The 15,298-nt window shown below is 43.6% G+C and overlaps 1 protein-coding gene across 1 annotated transcript; it reads right to left on the bottom strand.

The window, feature by feature from the left end:
* On the bottom strand, positions 1-8,127 carry dusp14 (dual specificity phosphatase 14). Its single transcript, XM_026342276.1, has 2 exons — positions 7,877-8,127; positions 1-2,950 (listed from the first exon to the last, which is right to left on the bottom strand). The coding sequence occupies exon 2, from the start codon at positions 2,849-2,851 to the stop codon at positions 2,210-2,212; it is 642 nt and encodes a 213-aa protein (XP_026198061.1). The 5' UTR covers positions 2,852-2,950; positions 7,877-8,127; the 3' UTR covers positions 1-2,209.
* Positions 8,128-15,298: the final 7,171 nt, after the last annotated feature.

Genomic DNA, 15,298 nt, shown 5'->3' on the forward strand with positions numbered 1-15,298 from the left:
TTTACTTTTATTTTTAAAGTATACTTCATCTATCATGGCAGAAAAGCATCATGGCAGTGATCATGGGTGGAAAACCTCACCTCTGTTGCACTAATGACTACAACCAACATCACTGCTGCATATGACAATTCCCAACAGTGATGGTATACTGCAATATAGCATAGGTGAAAGTCAAGACGGTAAATCACTAAACTTACACGATACGTTCACTGCCCACTACAACAAGTTTGATAATCCAGCTCCTAAAATGTGAGTATTTGCTGTTTTTCTGTTTTATATGATTGTACACAGACAGATTGGCCATAACAGCAACATCAACACCACCTCCATGTGGTGTGAATGATAATGCTGACTCCTGTTGTGGACATAACAAACACACAGGACATGGCATACAGACAGAACAAGTAGTCATTGTACGGTGGCTATGAAGTGCCAAATCTGGAAAACAAGTGCTAAAATTACAGCTTCCTACATTCACTGTCAATGTCAACCAATGCTGTAAAATTAAAACGGCGATGTGTCAGCCTGCAAGGATGTGCATCAATATGCTACAGATATGCACTTTTACTGCAAATATAAAACAACAAAAACCATAAACAAAAAAAATATAAATGGTATTTTGAAGCTGCTGTTTAATTAATGCTATAAATTAAAGGTAACCTGTGGAGTTTTTGATTGCAAGTGGTACAAAAGGGTTCACACAGATGCACAGGTAACATGTAGCACTGCAAGAACATAAACATAGACGTATAAGTAATAATGCTGAATTCAAAATTAGATCAGTTTCACATCATATTACATCTGAAAAAGTGGGTAGAAGACTGGTAGTTACCAAATATGCACAATTAGAAATGACTGCAACCAAAGCAACACATACAAGTATGTGCAAAAGTTTTACGAGGATGAAAAAGGAAAAACTTTAGTCTGAGGAATAACACTAAATATAACGTTTGTGTGTGAAAACCCCACAGAGTTCCTTTAAGACTGTTAAAGGAGTTGTTTTCAACATGTAGAATGCATAAATTGTATTTGTTCATTGCATTGATTTTTCTTTCACTAGATAATTTACCGCTGTGTCAGTTTTGTGTCTCACCCTTACAACTCTTTAGAGTCAAGCAATACTTCAGGACTCTGGACAGAAAATTTCAACCACTAGTCGACAGTAGAAGTAGGGGTTTTTTTTTTTTCTAGCCTGCATGACATCGCTCTTCAGGAGTGCACTGAACCATGAAATTAGGCCAGTATACAGACATAAAAAAAAGCGTGCTTTCTGTACTGCACTGATCTTTTTGGATCCATACCCAAATATGGACACAAGGCAGAAACGGTGGGATAGAAAGAGCTACCAGTTCCCTTGAGGCGGCAAATATTTTTAATACAGCATCAAATAGCACTACAATAACATAGTGTGGCCACAGGACCGAGCAGTCAACCCTGTGGTACACAGGAGCTATCCCTAAACCTTTGACTTGACTTTCATCTTTTAGATTTTCACCTTAAAATAGGTAGTTATAATAGCATCTGTAAATATTCAGTTAAAGTGCATCATAACCATTTTTTCCCTCACAATTAGTACAGTCCAATAAAATAATTTGTCTATAGATTTTTTTTCTGTACACTTAAATGCTACCATAAATTGAGAGCATGCTGCTGCCCTTCACACTAAAGATTACTGCAAAACTGGCACAATACCACCACATGACATCACGTCAGGAAAAGAACTTCAGTCACATCACTGTCAGAGCTGCAGAGTCTCGAGCCCAGCTAACACCTTCACAGGGTGCTCGTCCTTCACTCTGATCTGAAAAACAGACTAGGAGACAGGCAGCACTGACTTCAACATTCGGAGCAATTCATCGTGTTTTGGTGTCTGATATAACGGTGGTCCGATCAGTCCTTTGGTCCAAAGGATACGGGGCTTGAAGTGGCCTTGCTCCTGCTCAAAGACTAAATGTATGCGACTGGTTGGGTCAACAGCAGCACCATCAACAATCACTGTTGGGTTTGACTCTCTCTGTCCAAGTGAACCTGAATCCAATTAAAAAGTTTCACACAGATGTACACTCACACGCTTCTCGCTTCTTCTGTCGAGAACACACTCAAACCTGCTGACTTGTCTTCACTTTTCTCCTCGATCCCTCACTGTGGGCGGTTTGCACAGCCTCTCTCTCTCTCTCTCTCTCTCTCTCTCTCTCTCTGTCCCTCTCTTTCACAGGCCCCAGTATGGAGCCAGGCTCCTGCGGTCCCTCTCATAAACATCAGGTATGACCCCATAGGGCGTCTGAACCATCTTAACAGAGTTTCTACCAAACAGCTTCCTCTCATACTCGATGAGTTGGCGCCAGAAGCCGCCATTGGGCCTGATGACAGGGCGGCGGGCTTTGACCCAGGCATAGGCCTCAGCCAGAGACACACGGTGATACTTCATGAGGTACGCCAGGCAGAGGGAGGCTGAGCGGCTCACACCGGCTGCACAGTGCACCAGCACCGCCCCTCGTTTCCGTCCCACGCTGTGAATCTTATCAGCCACGCTGTCAAAATACAAAGAGATGGGGGAGTGGGGCATATCTGCCAACGGGACCTTTACATACTCCATGTGAGGCCAGTTGAAGTTGGGGAGCTCGATGGTGGCGTTGACCACACAAGTGATGCCCTTAGACAGCAGCAGGCTGCGGTTTGATGCCACATTGCCTCTGCTGAGGAAGAGGTTGGGTGTTATCTGTGCGATGCCCCCCAACAGACTGCCGTTCTCAGGCAGCAGCCTCGGCACCCCATTGGGCACCACGGAGCTACGATGATGGTGGTGATGGTGGTGATGGTTTTGGAAGAAGCCTTGGCTGCGGGAAGCCATCGAGGAACCAGATCAGACAAGTGGGATGCTGAATTATTTTCCTTTTTCTTTTCAACGCAGTATCTTCAGCAGCTCCGAGTCATAGCAGCCGGATAGGTCCTGTAACACACAAACAGATTCCGCTTTCAGTCTAAATGAAACATTTTTCTATTTCAGTGATGGCTGAGAACTCAGGGCGGCAAACATACTAACACTTCACGAGAAGGAATAATATCACTGCTGTTTGCAAAGACTTAAAAACAAAAGTGCTACGATCCTGTTTTTCCCCCGGTGGCACTGTGCTGAGACGGTTGTTTCCAGAACACGTGCTCTTCTCCGTCCGTCTTTAGAATTTAAAAACCCTTTTACAATACTTGACTAATTAAAAACCATGCTGCTGTAAGTCTGTGACCCACTGATCCACTTTCCTTCACAGTTAAATCAATCAATCACAAAAGTTTTTTTTATTTTTTTTATTATCTAATCAACAGGGACCAGTCTATCTCAGTGTGTTTGTATGTCTCTACATTCAGGTCGAATGGCCTCCGTGCTGCACACTGAGACAAGCCTCCTGCTGCCATGTGAGCGCAGACCCCCTGGAGGCATTCACTCACCTCATCTCATGTTCATCCATCCAAAGCTCCCACATACAGATTACATCTCACCTCTCTCTGGCTATTGCTGCTTTTAACGTCATTTTCGTTCGCTCTAAACAGCAGGGTGGAAACTACTCATATGCAGTATGATCACACAAAAAGGAGTTGGTAATACATTTCATTTAAACACAAAAGTAGCAAGAGTTTCTTATTCTAATTCCTTTTCTGCACGTAGCATGAAGAAGAACACGTCAGACGAACTATAATGTGACATTTCTGACAACACTGTATATGTGTTGATGTTTAAGTCCTGCTGTATTAGTACATCAGTCGTCTACACAGAGCCTACAGCCCCAGGCACGACTTTACACACTGTTGCACTTGCCATGCATCATCCACACCTTGTGCACCAGTCTGGCCGGCAACTACAGTCTGGTTAACAAGACACACAGCATTACACTGGTATCCAACCTGTAGGAACGGTCACCTGATCTGCATCTGCAAAGACGCCTGTCGAGACAAACGGGGATTCTTCTGATTAATTCCATTTTAATCAAAAACAGTCAAATACATGTGCACGACGGACAACACAGTAACAACTTTCAACAATACATTCTCTGCTTGCATGAAACATAAGACAGGTGCCAGTTCACGGATGTAATTGCACTTTTATTGTCTTATAAACTTAAATAAAAATAGAAAACAAGTATCCAGCACAAACACAAAAACTGTTTTTTACAATGAAATCCTCGTCTCGTCGAGGGTTGGAACTGCCTTGTTCAAAAGAAATCCCTCCTCGTATCGATCACAGCTTTGCCATTTCAGTTTTCAGATCAAAAGCTAAAATAACACTCTCCTCCCTCCCATCTTCAGGCTGTGTTTTTTTTTCTGGTTTGACTCCCGTTGCCAGTCACCCTGTGCTTGGCGCCATGCTTCCTCCACACAGTTGAGTTGAGACAACAAATACTGTGATTCTGACTGTGGTAAACTCTGATAAACAAGTGTTATTTGTTTTAAAAGGTGTATATCTACATGAAGACTGGAGCGCCGTGTGTGGGAGAAACGTAAGCTATTTGGAATCTGAGGGGGAAATCAATCAAAGGCTCGCACAAACATTGGGCATAGAATATACAACAATGTGGAACTTCCTGAAAAAGGAAAAAACCACTGGTGCACTGAGCGAAATACACAGAACGGGTCACCTTAACAGCCTCCACAGAGCAGGTATCACAGTTTAAAGAAGACATGTTTACACTAATACTAGAAGTACAGAGATGAGCCACAAAAACAATGAGACCAATATTAACATATACATGGCTGCTTCTGGAACAGGCTCACTAGTGTTTGTTGATGCGCAGCATCATCGTGCAGCAAGATGACGTTCAAAAACACACTGCCAAGTCAACGCACAAGGTTTTAGAAGGAACAAGTCAGTCTCTTTCTGACTGTTCACCACCAATGAGAGTCCATCAACCCACATGTGCACCAAACGGCTGCAAACCTCACGAGGTTCCTTTCAGCATTTAACCCCCAGTTTACTCTCAAATGTGCAGTATGCGGTATGTGGGGATTGCATTTTTGGAGTTGTCCAGATGAGCCATATTAATACAATTCTACTTGTGTAATCTGTACATGTTTAATGTGCAGTTCAGTGAATGTGTGTATGATTTTGTTTTCGGTGGTTTACTTTATCCCGCCTACATTATGCTGACTGCCTCAGTTATTTATCCAACAGAGGAAAACCCGGTCAATAAGAAAGCATCAGACCTATTTCACATGGTGAAATAAGTCTGAGATGTGGGCAGTGATTCACAAGTTTGAAACCAGTAAATAATGGAGAGATACCATATTATACAAATAGACATCTTCAATTTAGTCTCTGGGATGAGTGTTTGCTGCTTGAATTCATGGAGATAGCTAACATACAGTATATACCATCACCTGAGGCAAGCACCGACTCTGTTGCTGCGGCAACCTACTGACCAACAGTGTAAGACAGTCATAGCTACATCAGAGATGAGGATGACGAGGGAACCAAATATTCCCTGGTCCTCTCCAAAGAGTTGATGTGCTGTGCCTCACACTGGGCTTTGCTGAGATTTGCTCCATCCACATGGTTATTTATACCGCGGGCTGGGCAGGAGTGAGGTTGCAGGGAGCGGAGGTGGGAGAATTATGAAGAGGCTGTCGCCACAGAAAACTCTACTGTATCTTGGTGATAATGGAGATTCTGCAGCTCACTGTCAATCAAATTTACTGTGAGGAATCATTCTCCAAAAATAAACCCTATGGAGGGTCAGGGGCATTCAGAGGACAGCGACTCGCAACCTGTCACTGTGGAACTGTGAACTATTACTCAGGCGAACTTGTACACAGATGTCTGTCTGGATTTTATAGAATCAGCTCCCCTCTCCATCACACACGGTGGATCTGTCAACAGGTGGTCCCACCTCACAAATCCTCTCACGCATATCTCCGTTACCCTCTCTGGAGGTGGGATTCCTCGGGGGTTTGGTTCCACCTCGGCTGACATAAATTGGAAATGTGACCCACCTGCAGGAAAACTAGAGCAGCAACCCAGACGGTGAAACATCTTCGACACCGGATCTGAGCTCAACTCGATTTTGTTACCATCACATTCCTGAGTGACACTCCCTCACACCGCGGAGCGACATGAATGAAAACAGTGAAATGACTGGAAAAGCAAACAAGCTCCTCTCAGAATAGTCTCTGAGTCAAAGGCAATCCATTTATTCACACTGACGGATCTCTGAATGTGACTCTGCGTTCTCAGTCTAGATAATAATGAACAGAGAGTGAGAGGCAATGACAGGGATGGTCTTTTTCAGGATGGACACAGCTTGTCAAATCCATCCAAACACAACTGGCTGCAGCTTTACAAGCCACATAAAGACATTGCACAAAAAGAACACTTCAATGTGAAATGCAGAGGGTTTGCAGGAGGTAGAGCAAACATGAGTTCAGAAACACACAGACAAATTCCACATAAGGACACGAGGGATTGGCTCTGGCACCTTCCTGCAACAGCAGCGACTGGGTGCCGCTCAGTTCGTGCACAAAATGACACCTCGACATGTTGCGGACACGTGGAAACTCACACAAACAGACAAAATAGAGGAGCCTGGGACGAGGCCACGTGTCATGCAGTAAGAGGTGAGTGTAAAGCACAGTATGTGCAGTGGACAATCACACTTTCTGCCCTTTCAAACATTGTACAGACAGATGCAGCAGTAGAATTCAGTTTTGCTTAAATAGTCAAGTTTGCAGGAATAAGAGTCACTGCAGCCGTCAGAGGAGACATATACGGTTTACTTTTAAACACTAAAAAAAAAAACCAACACTGCTCAGACTCCAATGGACAAGACGCATCATCATTAGTCACTTGATACAAAAATAACTGGCGCTATTTTGAAAATGCGTTTGCACTTTTAGTGCTGCTTTTCTATTTCTAATCTTTCAGCTTTATCAGTGTGAGAATTCATAGCTCTTCATACATTAATAGATCATATTTAGGCCACTAAATGTGATTTTTTTCACTATTCGCTGATATTTTAAATACAAAATGAATAATTCATTGAGAATATAACAGAATATAACAGATCAGAATATTTTCACTTCATCCATAGTGATGGTTGATGTGGGTTGCAGGCCTAATATCAATAGCAGCGAGTGAGTATCATGTGATGATCAGGCTTTAGGTTACACACAGCAGATCTCCAAATGCACGTTTCACTAAGGGACTGTGTGACAATGACTGCTGTGGTTAAAAATCTTTCACTTATGTTTTTTAAAATTATATGACACTGCCCAGAATTAGTAGCATCTTATTCAACCTTATAGCAGCAACTTCTGCCTAATATGTAGAAAACAGTACAAGTGGGTTAGTAAGATGAAAATGAACATGAAGGGAGCAACACCTGGTGTGACAGGATGAGAAGACACGGCTGTTCATGTAGTCTTCATGACCCACTCAGCACATGAGAACCATTGTACAAGACTACCTGAGTCCCTTTGCAATGTTTCCCCCCACAAGAGGAGCTTTAAGGTACTTTAAGTGAACCAGCCATCACCCAGGTGTAATGCCTCCTCTGTCCTTCAGGGCCGCAGTGTGACAGTGTGGAGCTTCATGTGAATGACTCCACAAGTTGAAAAAACGTCTGACTGAGCTGTCCCACACTGATCCCAACACAGCAAGTGTAAAAAAGAAAGCAGCTTACTCTCTCAGCCTCCTCTTAGCTCAGCTCGACGACAGTCAGATGCATGTCTTCTTTAAAGGCATCGCACAAGTGCGCCAGGTGCGCTCGCTTCCTCACTTTGACACCAGCTTCTAAATAAAACGGATCCGACTCAAACCTGGAGATAAACGCATGTAAACCACATCTGGAGAAGCCAGATAAACTGCCTCTGTCAGATGTACAACTCAACTTACCAGTCGACTCTCACTCGGGCAGAGATGGAGGCTTTCACCGCCTGCACCAATCCAGCGGGCACGGATGCGCAGCTTTCACACCCCGGGCATCCACCCTCAGTGAGTCCGATCATACAGACGGCCAGGATGATGGCGAGGGGCCAGCTGGAGGGAAACCAACCGCGACGCACAACAACATAATGCGAAAGTCAACAGAAATACGAGCCATCATCAGTGCGTCCGCCTGTTTCTACGCTGACAGCAGCAGCGTGCACGGGGTAGTGCTGCCTTCATATGGCGAGTGATCAGTGCCACACGGAGCAGGAGGCAGGAGGAGCAAGATGGCTCAGGGTTCTAGGCTTTTCTATATAACATATCACCACAGAGCTGTACGGCTGCTCAAATGAAGTTTGGAGCGGGGACAGTTTCTTGTTCAGGTTATGACTCACATCTAGTTTGTAAAGACCACATCAGATCACATGAGCAGCAGCATCAGATCTAAAGCTGGCCACATGGGAAAGTGAGCGAGGGACGACAGGAAGGCTGTCAAACGTACTCAGTCTCAGTAGTGTTAAAGGCAGGCCACTTCCTGAGCTGAGAGAGGCCCGATCAGTGCTGCTTCTGATAACTTTAAGATAAGAAAAACACTTAATGACAAATGGGATCCAGTTTTACGTTGTCACGGTTAATTTATTTTCAAATGAATTTGTGGAAACATAAGTACAGCGGACGTCAACGTGATAAAGTGCATTCCTGATGGTCACTGGGACTAAATTCATACACGGTGATTACACATGGACACACAAAACACATGAAAGCAGCTCATGAGCCATGCTAAATGAAACCGATTAATCCTGGTAATGTCAGACCTGCATGCCAGCTTTTAGTGTTTTACATTTTGTACATTACATTTCCACCATTTTATTTGGATTTCTGAACTCTTTAATCATTTATGTATGTTGATGCTGGTTTATTGGGTTTTGTGGTGAGACAGGGAGAACTGAGCTCTTTTAGAATTGATCAGTGGGAACAGTCTGTTCCTCATAAGCTCCCAAGGCAGGTGCATGGTCGTAATTTGGCTTTTCCTCTCTCACCGGCATCAATCACTCCTCATACCGAAGTGGTGGGAGGATCGAGCACCTCCTCACAGCCCACTGCTGAAACTACTGGTGAGCCACAACTAACAGAACAAGCGAACCCCTTGTCTTCTAGTAGAATCATCAGAGCCTGATTGAAACACAGCGCTGACAGCTTTCACAATTCAGGCTCAAACCAAGATACCGTTTGTTTTCCTCCAAATGAATTTTCTTCTCAGAGGTTAGTCGAGCATAAAGTTTACATGGAAGCAGAGCTGCAGCCAGTGTTTGAGAAATACTGAGTTCCAAAATCCCCACTGAATGGTTTGTAATCCCAGTGAATGATACTGGATCCATTTATTTCTTTTTCCCTAAAAGGAATCTCAAATTCAACCTAAAACATCGTGTGTCATTTCATGTCATTCATGACATGATGGAGAACCTTGGCAGCTTCAAACACAGTGAGAACTGTTTTTTTGAAAGCCTGCAGAAACCTGTGTGATCACGTTGCAGGTCCTGAAAACTCACCTGAGGTGGAGGATGACACTCCACACTGGCTCGAGCAACGCGTTTCCATTTCAATATGGTGCTGCTGGTGTTGAAATATGATTCACATTCACACACACGCACATACAAATGCACACATTAGCATTTTAACTGTTGCCCCAGCGTGGTGGGCTACAGGGATATAAGTGGAAAACGAATACACGTCCTCAGTCTTTATTTTAAATCTCATTATATCCTGCCTTGAAGAAACAGTCTGACAAGCACACAGAGCTCAAGATTTGACCCTCTGTAGATGCAACTTTGAGACCTTCATGACTCCAGCTGCACCTGCAGCGCTTTCTGTGCAGCCCTAAGTGAATATATCCATGTTCAAAGCCATAATTAGACATGTCTTCTAAAGTCAATCCTATTTCAAAGACCTCCTGTGGGAGACTTAGCGCTATCCATAAACCCACGGCCCCTGCTACACAGTCACTCCTAATTACATTCCAAATTCAATCAAGTGGAAACAAACAGCAACAGCACCAACCCACGAATGGTCCAAGGGTGGCTGTTGAGGGGGAAACGGAGACGGACAGACAATTATCCATCCTTTTATAGGATGAACACGGAAGAGAAAAAAGACAAAAATTCACTTGATCAATGTTTAGAAGGACGACAAAATAGTGACACAAGACGCCAGTGAGTGGAACGAGTAAGAAGTGATAAAGAAAGGTTGACAGATGTTTAAGAAGTGGTAACCTTGAATTAGAACAGCGAAAAGTGAGAGAAAGATGGACAGAGAGACAGAGAGGAGAGATAGAGCTGCAGGCTGCAGAGACGGGGACTGGGGTTCAGAGCGAAATGTCAGATGAGTCAGAGGCATTCTGGGAAGGCGCTCCTGTTTAATATGGCTCCTCAGTCTGCCACGGAGGCTGAAAATTTACAGTGACACCATCACCGTAATAACAGGCACCTGCAGCCACGTTGTGAGGGAGCTGTCTGCTGTGAATGAGCCGGTGGTGACATTGATTAACCCTGACCACGTGTGACACAAGATAACTGATGGGCTTGACAGCGCGGGGGGGGGGGGGGGGGGGGGGGGGGGGGGTGCCACAGTGATTCAACTGGAAAATCCTTTGCACATTCCTCAAGTGTGTGGACACTCTGTAACCTGGGATGTTCAGTTATGGCTACTTATTTACACGTTCTGAGAGCCAGCAGTGATCTATCAATCCAAACAGTAAATAATGAGCCCGGTGATCCTGTTCAGGCTGCTAAAAAATCATTCAAGAAGAATGCTGAGGTCCCGGTGTGAGAGCTGTAGCAGGAAAATATTTGCAAGAAGTGGAAAATATTGGCACAGGCACAGAGAGAGAGAGACAAGTCTGTCCTTAGGTGTTTGTGCTGCTTTCAGGCAACATCTTCACTGTCTCGTCCAGACGCCCGAGGAGTGTGAGCGGATTATCAGACTATCTGTGTCACCCGCTAATAAGCTGGCGAGTACCCACGAGAAAGTGAAGCAAAACGTGTAAAAGATGCACTGTGATTCTCCGAGACGATCCCAGCTGGCCGGGGATGTTTATTTCAGTCAGTGCTGATGTGTGAGACTGATGAGCCGAGGGCTGGTAAGATGAGGAGGATGGAAAGTGTTTTGTGGTCAGCAGCAGCGGTGGTGGTGGTGGTGGTGGTGATGCTAGACCCCGGCTTTCAGGAGAGGGCGTGTGTGTGTGTGTGTGTGTGTGTGTGAGGGTCTAAATAAAGTCGTTGCTGACACAGGCGCTCTCATTGCTCCAGTTGTGACAGCAGTAAATAGACATGGGATCTAAGTGTTTGCTGTGGCAACATGTGAGAGCAGCGAGGTGCCTGAGCGCAGCGTGGAGCCTCCCTGTCCCTCTGATCAGCGCTGCCCTGACATCAAACAAACACATTTGCTGCTGCACAAAAAGAACGACACCGGAGCTGCATCAGCATCACGCACACAGGTGCACGCACACACACACACACGCACACACACACACGTGCTGTTGATATCCATCCTTGAAGAAAGAAATACAGTGCAGCTATCACATCTTTTTTTTTTCTCCCCAGTCTTATGTCTTATTGAGGGCTGAATGCATTTACTCGCTCCCTCTCTTCCATGAAAGTGAGTCAGTGAGAAAAAGCACGTACACAGATGGGTGGGGTGCGGGGGGGGGGGGGGGTTGAGCAGGTGTGGGGCTACAGCAGGCTTTAATTCTGTGCGCCGCTCCGGTTAGTCACGACTCCTCTGCCCAGCACACGAGCATGAGCAACAGGATGAACGTGTGTAAACGTGTGTGTGTGTGTGTGTGTGTTCGTCCCCGCAGAGCTGCCCCCTGCCCCTCCTCTCCACCACCAGCTCGCTTTCTTTCAGACTTCAGTATATGCCACAGACCTGGTTGCCTAGGTAACCTCTTGTGTTGATGGGTTCACCTCTGTGTTAATCACTACCCAGCAATAATGGGCAAAGCAGGGCGGGTGGCTTCTGTGTGTGTGTGTGTGTGTGTGTGTGTGTGTGTGTGTGCTGGAGTTTTTGCTTTTGGAGAGGACACGACATCTTTCCCTTTTCCCTGAATAGCTGCAAAGTTAAAAATCAATAAGACACTGGCAGAGGAGAAGCTCTAAAACCAATGGATTGATATTGATTTTTCTCAGGAGAGTTGTGTTTTCTTTTTAATTTTCAAAACATGGCAGCTTGCTTTTACTGTCTAATAAGAAGAAAGTAGCTCCAATATTATGTGTGAATATGTCCAGCTTAATGGTGTAGCCATGCAAATCACTACACAAGCTGGCAACAACATAACTAGCTGTCTGTCTATATTTACTCTCTGTGGTATAATAACAATTTAAGATGCCTGTATTTTAGTTGAGTATCTAATTTTTCTAGTGTATACTGTTGGCACATTTTTAAAATGTATTTGTATGTATATAGTTCACTAATTTTGCCTTGATGTGGCTCAAGTTAAAACAGTACGATTTTAAATGATAAAGCCCCATTTTAAGATGTATGGAAACTCAATACAATACAATACAATATTATGATTATGCACAGGGTTTTATACATACATTACCTTGCTAATTAACTATAAACATAGCTTTCAACAACATGTGACTGACTTTTCAGAATATTTCCTGTCATTCTATCTAAACCAAAACTACCCTGTTAAAACATGAGGTGACCGCTTCTTACAAGTATTTAATCATACATGTTTTAATGATATATGTGTTTATTCACTGTTTATTTTCCACAACTCACCATACCCTCCACTCAAAAACAGGAAGAGTTATCATGCAATCGCATGCAATTTTCCATGTCTTGGCAGAATAACCACATTTTATTCAATACTGCCACCATGGGACCAAAGTTTGTAATGACACTAATACCTCTGGCACCAGTTCTCTTCTCTAGCAAAATCTAGTTTTGTGATTTTTGGCATTGGTTAGAGGAAGATTGTGGTCTGACTTCATACAGAAAAATTGAACAATCACCTTACGCAATACGACTTTATTAAACTTAACTAGAAAAAATTATAAACTTGAAATGAATATAACAATCGTTAAACACTTGCACATCTGACCTTGATGAACAAATTATTTCAAGTTGAAAATCTTTACTAATCATCAAAGGATAATTTGTTCAGAACAAAATTACACAACACAGGTCTGTGGAAACCAAAATCATCAACCCATGGACTATTTAAAATCACACTGAAAATCAAAGGGAAATCTGATATCACAGGCTCATCCAAGTTGATTGAATTTCATCTCAGCAACTCATAATTTGACTCAGAAGTGTGTATGCACTCATGACAACATGAATCAGACCGGGATCCAGGGCATCAGTGAGCTCTTGGATAGTCTGTGGTGGCACTCGGTGGCATAGAGTGCACCAATACATAATGTCCTATTGGTTGTTCAGTTGGATTTAGTGAGTGGCATCAATGACATTGTCATCCAGGAAATGCCTATACAAGCTGGTCACAATAAGTTGGACATTGTCCCCTGAGGATTTCATCCCATGGCAGTCAGGGTGCTATTGGCTTTGACATTGAGTCGCTCCAAAGACATGCCCAGACCATCACTGACCCACCACCTAACCAGGCTTGCTTGATGATGTTAAAGGCACTATAACGTTCACCACAGCAGCTCCCGACTCTTTCACCTGTCACATGTGCTCAGTAGAAACCTGCTTTCTGACCTTTGGTGTAGAAACATGCACAGCAGTAGCCTGCTGGAGGTTATTGTTTAGAGCTCTCACAGTGCCCCTCTTGTTGCTCCTTGCAGAAAGGAGCAGATACTGGTCCTGCTGCTGGGTTGTTACTCTTCTATAGTTTCTGTCCAACTGTCCTGGTGTAATGGTTGGTCTCCTAGTATCTCATTTATGCTCTTGAGACTGTGCTGGGAGACACAGCAAACCTTGCTTCTTCTTGCTACTGCATATGAATGTGCTTAGAGAGTAGTGAAAACACAAAACTTGAGAAGAATCAGTCAGGAACGTAAGAGTTGTTTTGCTCTTCCATTGCACCTGTGGTTATTTTCATTTGCAACAATCACAATCACTTGGACAGAATAGTTTCCCTGAGGGTTATCTGACTTGGTGTGTTATACTGTGATGATTAAGTATTTTTTGAGAGGTGAATATATAACATATATGTAGCTTGTAAGTCACTTTGGATAAATTCTGCATTATGAGTTCTCTTCATATGCTACATTAGCATGAGTATATCTTTATATTGTTAATTTAAAATGTTAAATCAATAGCTTGTATTTTTCTGTGTAGTATTGTTATTTCTAGTAAAAGTTCTGACTTCTTCTACCATTTATTATCTCCTTTGTGAAACCTGCTAGGGGTTGTAAAATAGCACAACACAAACAGATTCATGTCCAAAAATACATGTTAACCAACTATACCCCAGTCTGGTTTGAGCCTCTCCACATGTAATGATTTTTAGATCGACACCAATGCACAAACTTGATCTAGAAGGAATCAGTTTATCCTTTTGGGAGTCAGAGATTAGCAGAGAGCAGGGAGGCAGATAGTGTGTCTGAGAAGACGGTGTGTGGGCGGGTTGAGAAATACTGCCTCTCTGCACACATGCAGAGCGTTGACACTAACATCTGCTCCATCTGCTGCCCCTGCCGCTACAGCACATACTCTGCAGGGACAGAGAGAGGGGCCATGGAACAACATGCTCTGGGTGAAACAGGTGAGGAGTGTGCTCAGCTTGACTGACATTAGAAAGTCCTCTATCCTACATGAAAAATGAATATCTTATCAATGCAGCATAAAAAAAAAGCGTGCTTATCTAATGACTAGGTCGTGGTTCGTATTTCATTTCACCGCACTCGATAAATCACATGGCTTGTTGCACCTGATTCTGAAAAGCTTCTCCTGTCACCTTTTGATGTCGTCTTCATTCACAACCCTCCTCTTGAGTGAGAGAAGATGCGCAGCAAAACACAGACTGAGACACACGTCCTCACGGAGAGAAATGAAGCTGTTGAGAATAAAACACTCAGAGAACTCAACTTGAACCAGACTTGGCCTCTGCAGCTGAACTAAATGAGAAGAAAACTCGAACAGCAGCTTGTGCAAAATACTGCAGATACTAAGTGATGCAGCATGCAATAACCCGAAATAGGCATGTAATCAAAATGTAACAAATAAACAGGTTGGACAATAATGAGTATGATGTAGGTGTAGACATGCAGATAAATCTGATCTGCAAGAGTGAAAACTCCGACCAAACCTCACTTACATAGCCACAAATGTCTGAATAGTAAAAATACTTTGGTTCGGTGCTTTCTGTGGAGCGTTTTACCAGCATAGCAAGTGTATAAATATGCCTCGTGTTGGGTT

This window comes from Anabas testudineus, chromosome 13, assembly GCF_900324465.2.
Source record: "Anabas testudineus chromosome 13, fAnaTes1.2, whole genome shotgun sequence".
In the NCBI taxonomy this organism is placed as follows: Eukaryota; Metazoa; Chordata; class Actinopteri; order Anabantiformes; family Anabantidae; genus Anabas; species Anabas testudineus.

Excerpts from the sequence above, each read along its gene's own strand:
- dusp14 (XM_026342276.1), bottom strand. The coding sequence starts at position 2,851 with ATGGCTTCCCGCAGCCAAGGCTTCTTCCAAAACCATCACCACCATCAC.